This window comes from Dendrobium catenatum, unplaced genomic scaffold (genome assembly GCF_001605985.2).
Source record: "Dendrobium catenatum unplaced genomic scaffold, ASM160598v2 fragScaff_scaffold_1608, whole genome shotgun sequence".
NCBI classification, from domain to species: domain Eukaryota; kingdom Viridiplantae; phylum Streptophyta; class Magnoliopsida; order Asparagales; family Orchidaceae; genus Dendrobium; species Dendrobium catenatum.
The window spans coordinates 6,936,065-6,951,082 of record NW_021320070.1 but is presented as its reverse complement, the minus strand read 5'-3'; the positions used below and the strand labels follow the sequence as shown (position 1 = coordinate 6,951,082).

Here is a 15,018-nt window from a genome sequence, read left to right as displayed (position 1 = left end):
AGCCCCTAACCTTTTTTTTGCATGTAACGTCATTTGCTCAGGAACTGATAGAATGCCGGAAGTTGCAAAGAGAATTGAATATAAGAGCTTTTGAGCACTACAAATGTCGGATGTTAAAAATCGAATAGGCGCTTGAAAAGTGAAAATTGGACTGTCATTTTTTCACATTTTTACCTTTCTCTAAGCAGGGCAGGTGGTGGGCTGACAAGACAGATTAAAATCGGGGCGAGCAACCCATGTCGGCAACTGCCACGTAGGCAATCCATACGTAATAATTTTATTGGCGTCGGTATGCAAAGCTACATCCGGACTCTGCATAGAATAATTTCTCCTCGTTAGGAGCCCTCATTCTACATTAGTAAGAAAATTCCGAGCCAAACACTATAACAACTATGACAACCACATGAAACTTAGGACAACCAATCCTGCACTATAATGTCAGCATCATCCTAAAAGTTGAAGTTGCTAATGCCATAAGGTCCAGCAACACAAATATCCTCTATGAAACAAGGGGTAATGCTGCATACATGCAGGAACCAGCATAGATGAGTGACTCATAAGGCTATATGGAATAAAACAATAACCTGGAATTCCAGACACTGCCACATTCAGGACTCAATATCAAAAGAGACCTAGAGTGTTTCATGATATCTGTTTCTGGAAATTGAACTTCAAAATTTGTAGCGTTTAGGGAGCTTCTTCTCTTTGGCACGTTGATTAACCTTTCATAGCTTCTTCTGGCTTCCATATGTGCAAGTCGAGCAGCATTATACAATACAGGCACAACCTGTATTGAGATAGCCAACTTATGATTACCATACCAAAAGACGGTTTTCTCATTGCGCAGACACATCAAACCAGTTGGGTCGCTCTCACGGGATTCATCTAATATTTGCCAAATGCTAGAAGGTGGAGACCATGAGACACCTGAATCTTCATTTAACTCCGCAAATTGGGATGGGTGTATGAAGCCAACTTCATCACTGCATAAGTATATAACGATGATAATTTTAAAGACAAAATGAGCTAAAATATGAGTCATGTCAACCAACTACATAAAATTTCAAAATAAAAGATTTGGAAAACAAACCAACACACTCGAGCATGCTAAACTAAATAAAATGATAAAAGTAAGCAATGGAAAGCAGCAATAGCTAGAAGCGCACTGAAAACAAAACATCCATCTATATAGATTACATAAAGCAAGAGAAGGTGGTGAACATTTTATAATATCCAAAATATTCGAAAAAAAATGTAAGTATAAACTTTCTATAAATGTTAATTTATTTTCATTAAATTCTACTTTTTATTTTGAATATTTTGATATATAGAAGTATGTGTAAATTATGAAGTCAATTGCATATATCTATCTACATAATTATTATATGAATAAACTGTTACACACTTCATTAACAGTTAATCGAAATTAACTAAGTTAATTGACTCTTAATTTATAACTATTAGCCATCATTGCATTAATTATTCCATTACTGTAGCCATGCATGCAATGGGCTGATTTCAAGATGCAGGAAATCAACGGCTGGGTAGATTTTGAGAGTAAATTAGTGGAATTATAAGTGAATATTTTAACGCTTAGTGTAAATTCATATTTATTTTGTTCATGATAGCATTATTTCAATTTATTCCACTTTATTAAAAATATGTGAATCATTCTCTGTTTAAAATTGCGCAATAAGAGGCGCGCCTCTGTGCAATTTGACCCAAAACCGCCTCGAGGCTTACGCAATTCCTGTCCTGGCAGAGGCGTACGCCTCACTTGGACTGAGGCGCGCCTCAGAGGCGCAATTGCGCAATTCTGACAGAGGCGTACGCCTCATAGTAACGGGCACACCCACTTAAAATGAAGATTTTTTCTTCCTTAATCCCGCACGGCTCCCAGTTCTCCCGAAAATTTCCTTCCCGCACGCTGTGTTCGCGAAATAGAGAGCTCCCGCACCCATCGGTTTCCCTTCCCGCCGCTTCTCCCGCCGGCACCGCCTCTCTCCGGTGAAGTTGAAGTGTCCAGCCGCCCTCTAGGAGTACTCTACAATCGATTTTAGGTATTTTTTTAAGTTTAGGGTTAGATTTTTCAAGTATAAGAAAATCTAGGGTTTATGTTTTTTTTATTGTTTTTGTGTGTTTTTGGATTTTAGCTTTAGGAAACATGGTTAGAGGCAAAGAAAAGGCGAATACATCATTGCGGCGTGACCCTTCTTGGAAATATAGTGTGCAAGTTGACGTAGGAGGGGGCAAGAAGACGTATGTCTATTTAAAATGCAATTTTTGTGAGAAAGTGGTGAAGGGCGGAGTAACCCGCATGAAGGAATACTTATCATGCTCTCATAAGAACGTAGCACCGTGTGCAAAAGTGCCGGACAATGTGAAGGATGAAATAATTGCTTACATGAAGAAAACTACCACGACAAAACACTTAAAACAAGAGCAATTTGATGAAAGGGTCTAACATGGTGCTTATTTCGGGAGCGAGAGTGGAAAGGAGTCTTCCTCCACTATACATAATAGAGGTGCGCGGGGTCCTATGGATCAGTATATGACTAATTCAGGAGAGGATAAAGGACAAGCAGAGATGATGCCTGCGGCTGGTACCAGAGAAGGTTGGCGACAGGTTTGCATTGACATTGGGAGGTTTTTTTTAGAATGCCATACCATTTAATGTTGCGACATCACCTGCCTACTTCAATATGCTGCGGTTTGTAGGGTTGTATGCGAGAGGTTTGAAGGCACCATCCATGTACGAGTTGCGAACATGGATTTTGAAGGAGCTGCAGAATACAGAGCGGAGCATTGATGAGATTAAACGAATATGGATTGAGACTGGTGTTACCATTATATCAGATGGATAGTTTGACATGAATAGCAGGAGCTTGATTAACATCCTTGTCAACAATCCCTACGGCACGGTGTTTTTATGATCAGTTGAAGCTTCAGATGAGATGAAAAATGTTGCATTCATTTTTAATTTACTAGATGGGGTTATTGAGGAGATTGGGGAGCAATTGGTTGTTCAGATAGTGACTGATAATGTCAATGCATACAAAGCAGCTGGTCAGATGTTGATGGAGAAGAGAACACACCTATATTGAACCCCCTGTGCAGCACATTGTATCGATCTCATTTTGGAGGATCTTGGTGACTTACCTCAGCACAAGAGCGTTCTTTCTAGGGCGAAGAAGATCACAAAGTTCATCTACAATCACTCATGGGTCTTAGCATCGATGAGAAAGTTTTCAAAGAAGGAAATCATTCGCCCTGCAACCACTAGGTATGTTCTTACATTTGTGCATTGCAAATCATTTGTGCACTGCAAATTATTATTGCAATTCCCACTGTATGTTCTCACATTTGTGCACTGCAAATCTACAGGTTTGCCACATCCTATTTGACACTGCAGAGCCTGTTGAATATGAGGCAACCTTTGGAAGCAATGTTTACATCAACAGAATGGCTTAACTCTGCGTGGAGGAAGAAAAGTGAGGGGAAGAAAATAAGAAAGATAATTTCTGAATGATAAATTTTGGGCTACTGTGACCTATGCCATATTGAGCACGAGACCCTTAATGCAAGTACTACGCTTAGTGGATGCCGAGAAGAAACCAGCCATGGGTTTTATTTATAATGTTATGGATGAGGCTAAGGAGTTGATTGCACACAACTTGGGAGGAGAGGAGACAAGTTATAGAGAGATTTGGGATATCATTGATGCTCGGTGGGAGGTACAGTTACACCGTCATCTACATGCAGCGGCATATTATCTCAATCCTCAATTTTAATATTCAGAGAAGAAAACTTCAAACCCGAAGGTGAAGCTTGGTCTGTATCATTGTATGGAACGACTAATACTGGAGAACACAGATAGAGAGCTTGCAGATTTACAACTTGTTCTATTTCGGAATAAAGAGGGTTTTTTTTGTCTGAATGCAGCAAAATCAACCATTTCCAAATGGTCTCCAGGTATAGTTATTTTGGTAAATGCAAGACACTTTATTCAGTTATGATTATCTTTTTTCTTCTTGAAAACAGTTGAATGGTGGATCCAATTTGGCACACACATCCACTAGCTCTGCAGCACAATAATCAAGTAAAGGTATTCCACAACTTCTTATATGCTATAACATTATATTTATATCAAGTGAGCAATTAACATGATAATGTCTTTTCTCTTATTGAACAGGAAAGAGAAATGTGAGTCATATTGAAGATGATGATGATATGGCATTCATAGATACAATTGGAGAAGAAGATTCCCTTGAAGACCCATTTAGTGATGGGATATGATTGCATTTTATATGTTCTTTGTGCTTTGGGAGTTTTGTTAAACTAATATTTTGTGATTTTGTACTTTGGGACATGATTTTATTGCATCTATTTTCTTATTTTTCACAATTTTCATATGTCATTTAGATGTTTTTATTGTAAGATAGAATATTGCTATTATTTACCTACTAAAACCCTTAATTTGTCATTAACGCAATTCTGTGTCCGTGAGGCTTATGCCTCAGACCGCCTCGAAGCTTACGGACGAAAACTGCCTCGAGGCTTAATTACGCAATTTTAAACCTTAGAATCGTTGAATCACTAAACAGTAGTAATTACATTAGTACTGTATGATTATGAAAATGAACATGAAAATGGAAGAGAAGTGAAAGAAGTCATATATTGAGGATAGACCCGCACAGGTAAAGGCGAAAGACCTGACAAGATGAATCTACACTCTAAATTTTAAAAGTTAAGAATTCAGACCCAACCTTGAATTGACAAGCTAGAATGGTACAAAAGTCTATAGCGATCATATGAATTATACAAAGGTATTGAACCTAACTAAGATAGAAATTGATATTATGTATTTCTTATGATCAACATGTAATTTCAAAGTATTTTAAATTAATTGTCATAATAAATGTTATTATTATTTCTCATACATTGCTTATGTATTTCATTGAGTCCTATCTAATTAGTAGTGATTATACCATAGGAAAGGGAGAAAGAGCCAATAGAGCACTATGCAGAAAGAGGTGATTGTTTTTTTTTTTGTGTATATATATTTTAGGTGTACATAAAGGTCCAAATAGAGGTTGTACAAAGACTTTTTGGGTATATAAATAGAATAAAAAAAGTGTTAGTAAATCTCTGTATTTTATTTGGAATGTCTTAAATATGTTTCATTTTATGAGATATAAAAACTAGTTATATTAAGAGCGTCTGAATAGATAACTTTTTACTCAACTGATTTTGATAGAAGTTATCAGATCAGAATGGTTGCTAGTAAAAAGAGGTATATTTAGATTTTCCTTCTATGTTACACTCATGGTTAACTTTTTTTTTGGTGTTTAATTGGGGTTTAAATGGGGTGTGACACATTTGGTCTTCCAAAAATTACCCTTTTAAAGCCACTATGCATGAATATTATTCGAGTTTTTCTATCATTTCTAAAATAACAGTCTAACATGGCATTTTGTCATTTTCCTGGTTGATGGAAGACCCTCACATCGGCTTTGGAGGGAAGGCATATCTCGACACTACCACTGTTGTATTGTTGGATTTCTATTTGGTTTAAGTGATGTCATAATTATCATACATGTGAACTCATAACAAAATAATTTATAAAGCTTAAATTCAAAAGAAATGTTATAAATTATACTAATTAATTATGATTACGAAATCAATCACCATATAATAATCACATAATGTTACTCATTTTCTAATAATTCTATAACAAATAAATAATAGATATGACTATTGAAAGAATAATTATGTTGAATTTTGCATCTATCTTATGATTTTTCATTTTACTTATGTAAGCGTACAATATTGCAATCAAATACTTTTTCAAATAGTTTGAAATATACATATTTCAAAAGCATGAGTGATATAACGTTTTTTAAAAAAAAATTATCTTCATCTTACTTCATTAATTAAATTTTCAATATGTACACAGTGTCTTATGTTTTTCCAGTTTTACATTAAGATCCATTATTTAGGCAGTAGGCAGTATAAAAATGAAAGAAGAGTCGGGCGTCAGGTTCTTAATAATGAGGGAATTTCCAAAATTTGCATATAACTAATTTCAAATACAATACTTTTCTCTGAACAAAGTTTAACATGATGACCACGAGCAAACAAAAAATACATTACTAAAAAAAACAAAGTTGCATAGGCATGTGCTTAGACACAAATTATAAAGAGAAAATATATATATTAACACAATTAAGAAGAGAATTGAGTAAAACTGAATCTTAAAATAAATAAGCAAATTTTCCCAACTTAGTTCATGCTCACTTATACCATTCAGAAATCAAGATGCCATTTTCTCCTAGAAACTATAGCTTTGTTTGGAACAACTTTTTGACAACTTTCATGGTAAAAAAAAGTTGATTGTAAAAATATAGTGTTTAGAAGACATTTTTTTCTGTAATTTCCCTTTGCCTTTAAAAATTTGTTTTTAATTAAAATTGTGGCTAAGAAAAAAGCTTTCAAAAGTAAAATATAGAAAAGGTTAAACTTCCCCCAAGCAAAACCTACATAACTTCAAGCACCAATTTTATAAAGGAGATCTCTATGCTAAATTTAAAAACATAAAATTTCTCCTTTACTTTATTATTCCACAAATACATAACCTGGAGGGAAAAAAAATTGACTAAGAAAACAAACACAGGATTCTAAGCTTACATAAGCTTATGGTGATCCAAAATAAGTTCGAACTGTTCCAAGAGAATCTCAGAAGCTTCTGCAGAGTATGATCTATGTCCCATCTTATTGAAATAGTTTCCTAAGAACAAAAAGGAAGCTTAAGAACATAAGTATAAGCCTTCCCAACTTTGAAAATCAGGAAGCTGAAGTGCTCCTTCACCCAAGGCAAGCAGATTAAATTGAGCGTGGAGTATGGACTCACCAATGGAAAACAGAGGAAAGCAATATAATCATCACAGAGGTGTTAGAAGCCAAAATTAAATTTAAAAAAAATACATAAAAGGAATATAAACTCCATACCAAGCTAAATTTAAATGTTCAAAAACAGCTAGCATCAAATAGTTTAATCCATGAATTATATGGGTTAGAAGTTCCTATTGAATGGCAAATTGTTTACCAAATAATAATATAATCCATATAACTAAGTAAGAAATTAAGCACAAAATCTGATTTAAACGCCAAATCAAACTATTTGGTAATAAGATGGAATAAACCACAAAAGTAAAACAAAACAATTTAAAAAAGTTATAATCAACAAAGGTTGTATAATTAAGCACCTTCTTGATAGGTTATTCAAATAAAAGGAAGATACACGCTGAGATGTACTCACAAGACAAAATGGATGAATGAAAGTTATTATAGGTGTGGAACAGGCATGTGGATTGCGATATTTTTCGCTTTTCAGGTAAGGTTTTCCACTAGAATGGCTTGCAATGAACCCTCCTCAAGCCAACCCACAAAAGCCGTATGGGGGGAGAGAGAGAGAGAGAGAGAGAAATAAAAAACAACACATATAAAGTAAATACATAGGGCATGCAGATCCCAATTATGGCTGCCAATTATCCTTAAAATTCAGAAGTTGCTAAAAAATCACACCAGCATTAATCGACTCGAGATTGATTTACTTTAATGACTTGCTTGAAATTAGTTCAATTTAACTTAAAATCAACTATACAATAATTGTATTTCAAAACAAACATAACCAAGTATTCATGTGTGTATGTAATAATAATAATAATAATAAATGCAATTTATTTTATATGTACCTTTCTTTTAAAAAAAATTAAATAGTACTTTAATATTGGCTAAAATTTTAAATAAAAAATAGAAATTAATAAACTTAACTCAAATTAAATAGGAAGTTTACTAAAAATCAATCATTTATTTACCTGACTAGATTTTTGGCTCTATTTGAAATTCAAATCATTGATTTCAGTTGGGATTGACTCTTGAAATCTATAATGGTAACAAAAGGATGTAGCCATCAATTATCTGAACTTATATATATATATATATATGTATTGATTATTTTGTTATTTTTTGCTCTTTTCACTCTCTATGTTGACATAAGTTTCATCCATCTCCCAACAATTTTGGCATCAACTAAAAATCCTTGGGTGGTGAATTTTGGGTTTTTTTTAATTGAATTTCATCCAGAGCAATGGATTGGAAGCTTTCGAATTATCATGTTCATAGATTAATTTCACTTATTAATTTTATACTTGGTATCAAACATGAGTTTGGATTCCAGAGGTTCCTAAATTCAAAAACGAATGTATGAAGGATGACTTTATTGGTTGCTAAATTACAAAACCAAACTTTCTACTTGGGTGGTGCTGTTCTATGTTGTTCAAATGTTCAATCTGTCCTTATATATCCTATTTGTGTGATGTTGGGGTAGCAAGCTAGTATCCTACTGCAAGTGAGCTTTTAGAGTGGTGGATGCCTTCTTGCTTTCACTTGTTACCTTCTTGGGCAGTGACAATGCACACAATTGCCAATACTATTTCAATGGATTTTCAACTTCTATAATTTTTTTAGTACCATTATTCTAGACTTTAAAATAGGGAATTTGAATATTTTTTTTATTTCTTCATGATCGAGCAACTCTATGAGCCATGTAAAACATATATAGTTATTATTAGGCATGTAAAATAACAGCTTTGATTCAATAAATTTTCTTATTTTAATTCCAATCTTGTGCCTACAAGTTGAATTTATGATTACTTATATCATAGAATAAGTTTGACTACTTAATTTATAGTTAATTTGATATCCCTGTATCAACATGAGACCTAATTTTTTTACCATTGTGTATTTTTTCTTAACCTAATTAAATATCTTGCTATGGACCAAATCAAATTTCTTGATTTTGTTCAAATTTAATACAACTGGAATTTTAATAGCAATATAAAAGTTCAATTACCATTTACCACCAATTTTATGTGGCTTGAATTCTTTATTGATTTCTTAAGATTTATATGATCATTAAATTATTTTTGGGTTCAAATTATCAAGTTTTCTAATTTATATTTAAAGAAAATTAAGTTATGCATATTTAATAGTCAATGACTTACAAATCCTAACTTCCTCGGTATAATCTAAATTCATTATATTATCCAAGTGTGTACAAGGAACCTTATACTTTAAGACATTCAACATCAAATTAGAGTCAGAGCTCATGATTGCATCTTGTCAACTTAAATTAAAATTTTTAATTGGGTCGATAAAAAATAACAAAATATTCAATTTAAAAGAAATCTTATAAGCTATAATTTTAGAAAAAAAAAAAAACATGATTATCATAAGATGCAATATTACATTCCAAAATTAGATGGGAAGTATAAACTCCTAAAAGTTTAAATTGGATTGATGGTTTTGAAGACTTCATAAAAAAATACAATATATTTGATTTCTAAAAAGTTGAATGTGTCAAATCAAAACTGAAGGGCATTCAATCATCTAGGTGAAGTGTTGCTGCTATGCCATCATGGGTTGCTAAGAAGCATAAACTTAATGAGTAATATTTATTATTCTTTGAAGATAAATATGACGTGTTAGAGTATTATACAAGGTTTACAAGTATTACACCTAAGAGTATTTATCTTTAAATTTGTGGTATTAATGTTATTTATTTCATAAAAAGGTCATAGGGTAAATTTTAAGGTTGAACTAAGTTATAATACACCGAAAATTTTACCTAAAGTTTTATCTAAATCTTTGGGTATTGAGGCATGTTGCTAGCATTCTATTAGAGTTGTTTCAACTATCATTAACACAATTTCTTAAAAGATTCATGTCATTATTGTTCGACAAGTTTTACGCTGGCTGTCGACTACCTAACGCAACCCTCCACTTTTCTCATCCAGGACTTGGGACCTGGCAACGGCAGTGTTACACGAATGCAAGAATAATGTATGATTGATGTTGATGTAATTGAAGAAACAACATTTCATGAATAACACACGAATGCAAGAATAATGTATGATTGATGTTGATGTAATTGAAGAAACAACATTTCATGAATACTCTTTTGAAGATATACTACATGCAAAATAAAATTTGCAGTCACAAGCTGAATCTATATTTGATGTTTGTTGGATTTGAATATACATCTAAATTAGATCATGCTCATGAACATGAAGATACACTTGATCAATAGTAAAATTGGGTGAATTGACAACAAAATTGAGCATAAAGACATATATGAACCTACATTTCTAATGGAGAAATTGAATCGCTGTTAGGATATGTAATTGAACAACTCATGTTTATTGTAGTTAGTGAATAAAATAAAGTATGAACCAATCATGCTTATTTTAGTTGATAAATAAAATAAGCACTAAAATGTAATTTTTAATGAATTATCTGGCAACATTACTCCTATTATGAATGACCAAATCGATATTGATTTTATTTTACTTAAATTTATAGAATAAACCTCACAATGAGAGTAAAGTGCCATCACTATTTCTATATTTGTTAGCAATGAATGCATTAAAAAAGAAATTTAAAATTTCATCCTTCTAGTTTGTCCTAAAGGTTAATTCATCAAAACTAGTATTTAATCCATTTGGGATAGTTTTTTTTTTTAAAAGAATACCCACCCATATAAGTAAATCATATCTTTATTGTTTGTCCACTTTTAGATTTTTTACCATCACATCTTCTAGGAATTGACGTCCACTAGTATTTTATCATCTCATTATTTGCAAGATTTACATGAATTGCATAAGCATATTCACAAAAAATTAGCTACTAACTTATAATTTTAAACTTTCAACCATTATGAATAAGAGTTATATGAGTTTAAGCTAGTAAAAAAGTAATAGTGCCCAAATTTAGAAAGGCTTCATTAATTCCATGAATCGTAAATTTAAATAGACGTAAGTAATTTAATTAAATTAGTACATGAATTTTATAAGGGATAATATAAATTTCTTAATATATATCATAATAACAGAAATAAAATATAAAAAATTTAAAATCCTTTTTGTCTGTGATGATCAAAAATTAGAAAATAAATTTTAAGTAAAATGTTAAACACATTTCAACATTTGTTTTTTTGTAGTATTACTGATTTCAAACGATCTCAATCTGAAATAACTGAAACAATCAAAACAGAAAAAATTGATCCTAGCATGGAATTGATCGGGAGGGTAATGGGACTTACGATTGGCTTGCTGATGCATTCATGTTTTTAGTTTATTTTTGTTTTAATATATTTTGAACAATAGTAGTTGTGTTTTATGTTTTTTTAAGCTATCCAATGATAGAGCGCATCAAATGATCATGATAGGAAAGTGCTTGGGAATGGCAAGCCTTAAGTTTGCTTGCACTTGGGTCCATTTTGTCCTTGGGCTGCTTGTTGTTCACGGTTTGGAGATGTTTGCTGCTCTCGGGTTGGGCCTTGGCTGATGAGCTTAAAATGTGAGTTCTACTTGGCGTTAGCTCATTAATGCTTGAGCTGAAGTTTAGCTCAATAATTGGTGGAATAAATGCACTTCCTAGTTCATTAATTCAAAAAGGTATACTTCTATATAAGCTCATTATTATGGAGTGGACTTGTGTCTCTTCTCTTCCTCTTGTCTTCTCGGTTTCTGCTGGCTGTTGCTGTTCCCATGGTCCTCCCTCTCGGTTTTACCCCTCTTGGCTGTTTTCCCGTGAAGTGTTGCCCTGTTTCCTGTGTTGGCTCTTTGGGTCCCTTGCTGGCTGGGCTTCCTGTGGCTGCTGGTTGGGTTTTCCTTGGCTTCTCTCCCTATTTTCTATGCAGAATTTCTGCTGGCTGTTATGTGGCTTTTGGCCTTTCATTTCCCCAAGTCTGATTGGATTTAGTTGGAAGTGCTATGGTTGTTTAGCTTCTTTCTTTGCCTATATAATAGAGATGCTTTGGGTTGAAAATGGTTGTTGAAAATCTGAGTAAAAACTCTACAAAAACCTAAGGGTTTCGTCTTGGAAAAACTTGAGAGCTTGTTCCATTCCCCTTTCCTCCTCTCTATTTTGTCTTGGCTTCTAACATCTTCCTCTCTACGAGAGTTCCACTCCACCTGTATCCTTCTTCTTGAGCTTTGGAAGTTGTTTGTTGGCTGAAATTTGGAGACATTTGCCGGAGGAGTTTGGTAGGACGTTGGACTCTTTTACAGTGGTGGACTCTCGGTTTGCAAGCCTAAGCACAATTTTAAAATATTTTCCTACTCTCGTCGCATGTGAGGAAACCGCTAGACGGTTATACTGAGGATAGCGTTTTTATTGTCTTATTTTATTTAGTTTGATTTGTCCTTTGTTTCTTCGAATGTTTGTTTGGTTGTTGGCAAGCTATAGTGAATCGAGTTTGGTTTTTTATTTGTCCAGGTGTTCTCCATTGTGTCTTCTCTCTAGTTTGCTCGCATCACTTGCTAATGAGGCCTCCAATTACTCGTATGAAAATGACAGCTAGGGACAAATTATTAGCATCAACCAGCTAAATAAGAGGGGATACCCTTATTTCAGAATGCAAATATAATGTGGACGAAGGAGAGTAGGCAGAGGAGCTTGTATTCTATAATCTCCAAAAGCTCTTACTTGCACAAATAAGTAGGGATTGGTCTTATCCCTCCTATCGTGACACATGGATTTAAAAAAGGACTATCCAAGAGTATGATTATTAAAAAGAAATGCTAGATAAACTATGCAACAAATCAATAAAACATGTGTAAGGTGATCCCTTTATGGGCCCTACAAGTCTAAGCAAAAGCCCACCTAGATTCACCAATTGATGTTTGCCCATATTTACAGTAAGAGTGCAACTTAAGCACCCTACCAAGAATTAGGACAATTTTATGAGGAAACTATTACTCTGGAAATAAAAATGGACAATTGCATGAGGAGAATATTACTCTCGAAATAAAAATGCATCGTATAATGAAAAACACCTATTATCAGTAAGAGCAAAGACTTCAATATGCATCTCAATGAAGTATTCCATAACATGGGAAATTAAATATCAATGAGAATAACCTAGCTTAAAAAATCTGCACAAATGAAATTGTTAATTTCTAATCAGTCATAATAGGAAGGATGGTGTGATCCAAAAGTTGCCAATGCTGACCAAGATGGAAGAAGGATAAATTAACATATAAACAGATAAGAAAGGAGGAAATATGCTCATGTATGCATGCCTCTTGTACGCCTGTCCAGCCATAGTTGCTCCGTACTTGTTTTTGAAGAAAAAAACTACGCCTTGAACTCGTCAACACCCCAAGAAAACCAAATATGAGAAAGGAAACTGTTAAAATCAGTAAAGAAACATGAACAACATCTTATTCTGTTTCTTCTCTATCACTTATTGTACTCAAATAACCAACATATATTCTTTAGTTTTTCTATAATTCTGATATGTCACTAGATTTTAAATGGAAAAAGATAAATTAACATTCCAATAGCCACTGTTTATTCACATTGTATTAAGCTGTGCTAGAAAACTATTTAGGAAAAAGAAAATTACAGCACATTAAATGGAACAGTTCAACTAAAGTTAAACTAGGGGTAACCACTCCATACACGCACACAGACAATATTGAAGATTCTTGGAGGTTAGTTTTGCGAGCTCTACTCTATTAATCAGCTTAACGCCTAGAGTAGCTACTTGGAAATGAAAGAATGCTGAAATAAAAGAGCTCTTTGCTTCTTGCTTGCACTCGGTCTCTAATGCCGGTCTTCAATGGCAGCCCGTCTTCACCTCCCCCACCTTCCTATGTAGATTTTTGTTTCTATTTTGCTTCTTAGGGCTACATATAGCTCTTCGCCTGCTTTGTTGGTGCTTGTTAACAATAATTTCAACATCCCAGCTTCGTCATTATCAATGCCTATCTACCATCTTCTCTTGCTTTCTTGTTTATAAGGGTTAGCATGCATATTCCGACTTCTTGCGATGTTTGTTTAAGAAAAGACTTGCATTGACTATACTCCATGATGGTATCAACTCCACTACCCTCAAGTTTTAGTTTCTCACAATCCTACTGTAGTAGTTGATGGTGATTCAATTACTCATTGTCATATTATGATCCAGCAGATGTTGATGGTCCATCAAGTTTTATAATTTTTCTTGATCATGTTGCAATTGCTCCACATATCGAGTATGTTGTTCCCACTTTTTCTTTCCCTGATGTTTGTTAGGGGTAAGGGTTCTTTGCAATCAGATGTGTCTTTCATATTTTATGCATTATTTCAGCATGGCTCAAATCTACTCAACACAAGCCATCAACTACCCTTTTAGCTGACTCAAATCTACTCAACAAAAGCCATGAACTACCCTTTTAGTAAATAATGAAAAAGAATTGATGCTTCAAATAGGACAAAGAATGCCAAATAATTCTCAATAGAAACAAAAATATCTATTAAGCCCGCCTATTCTTATAGTACCAATTCCAGGGAAGCTCTTATCATATACACAGCAGCATCAAAATACTCCCTTAGAGCATTGTTGGCACACCACAATGAATGAGGCAAAGAGAATGTTATCTATTACATCAGTCAAAGGCTAATAAGAGCAGAAGTACACTACTCTCCAAATAAAAAGCTTTATTTGGTGTTGATTTTCACTATCCATATACTTTCTAATAAAGTTACTTTGATCTTAAGAATTCATCCCTCGATGTTCTTAATGGCATGTCCAGCACTGATTTGATGCTTAACCATATGAGTGAGACTCTGCTCTTGCAATTTGACATCACATATTATCCCTAGAAGAAAATGAAAGGAAAAATTATAACTGCCTCTTTTGATACACATCTTATTCCTGCAAATTCACCTCTAAATGATGACTTGCCAAATGAACAAATTTTGCTCATTCAAAAACATAATCAAATTTGTAAACTATTTTTTGATGGAGTGAAATAAATCAAACGTGCTCATCCTCCAAACCTTCCAAAGTTGCTAGATGGTATTGATCTTACTTTCATAACATTGGAAGGAGGTATTATGAAATGCTCGTTCGGTTTGATTGAATCAAGAACCAACAAAGAAGCTGAATAAGAGACCCTTTTAAAGGTC

At 33.6% G+C, this 15,018-nt stretch overlaps 1 protein-coding gene and 1 non-coding gene across 5 annotated transcripts in view; both read right to left on the bottom strand.

The window, feature by feature from the left end:
* LOC110106387 (protein prenyltransferase alpha subunit repeat-containing protein 1) overlaps positions 1-15,018 on the bottom strand; it is a 50,836-nt gene that overhangs the window by 30,864 nt on the left and 4,954 nt on the right. For 2 of the 4 annotated variants that reach the window (XR_003703091.1, XM_020836277.2), the window contains exons 2-3: positions 6,688-6,787; positions 585-983 (exon numbers count right to left, since the gene is read on the bottom strand). Coding sequence is in view for 3 of the 4 variants with exons in the window: in XM_020836277.2 (XP_020691936.2) it covers positions 585-983; positions 6,688-6,770 (482 nt within the window). In the remaining variant the exon portion in view is untranslated. Of the gene's footprint in view, positions 1-10; positions 98-174; positions 313-584; positions 984-6,687; positions 6,788-15,018 lie in introns of those variants that run through there. The other 2 variants (XM_028700886.1, XM_028700888.1) reach the window with 2 other exon arrangements.
* LOC114581231 lies at positions 12,676-12,782 on the bottom strand. The gene has a single exon (XR_003703120.1). It is a non-coding gene; the product is annotated as a small nucleolar RNA snoR103 (small nucleolar RNA).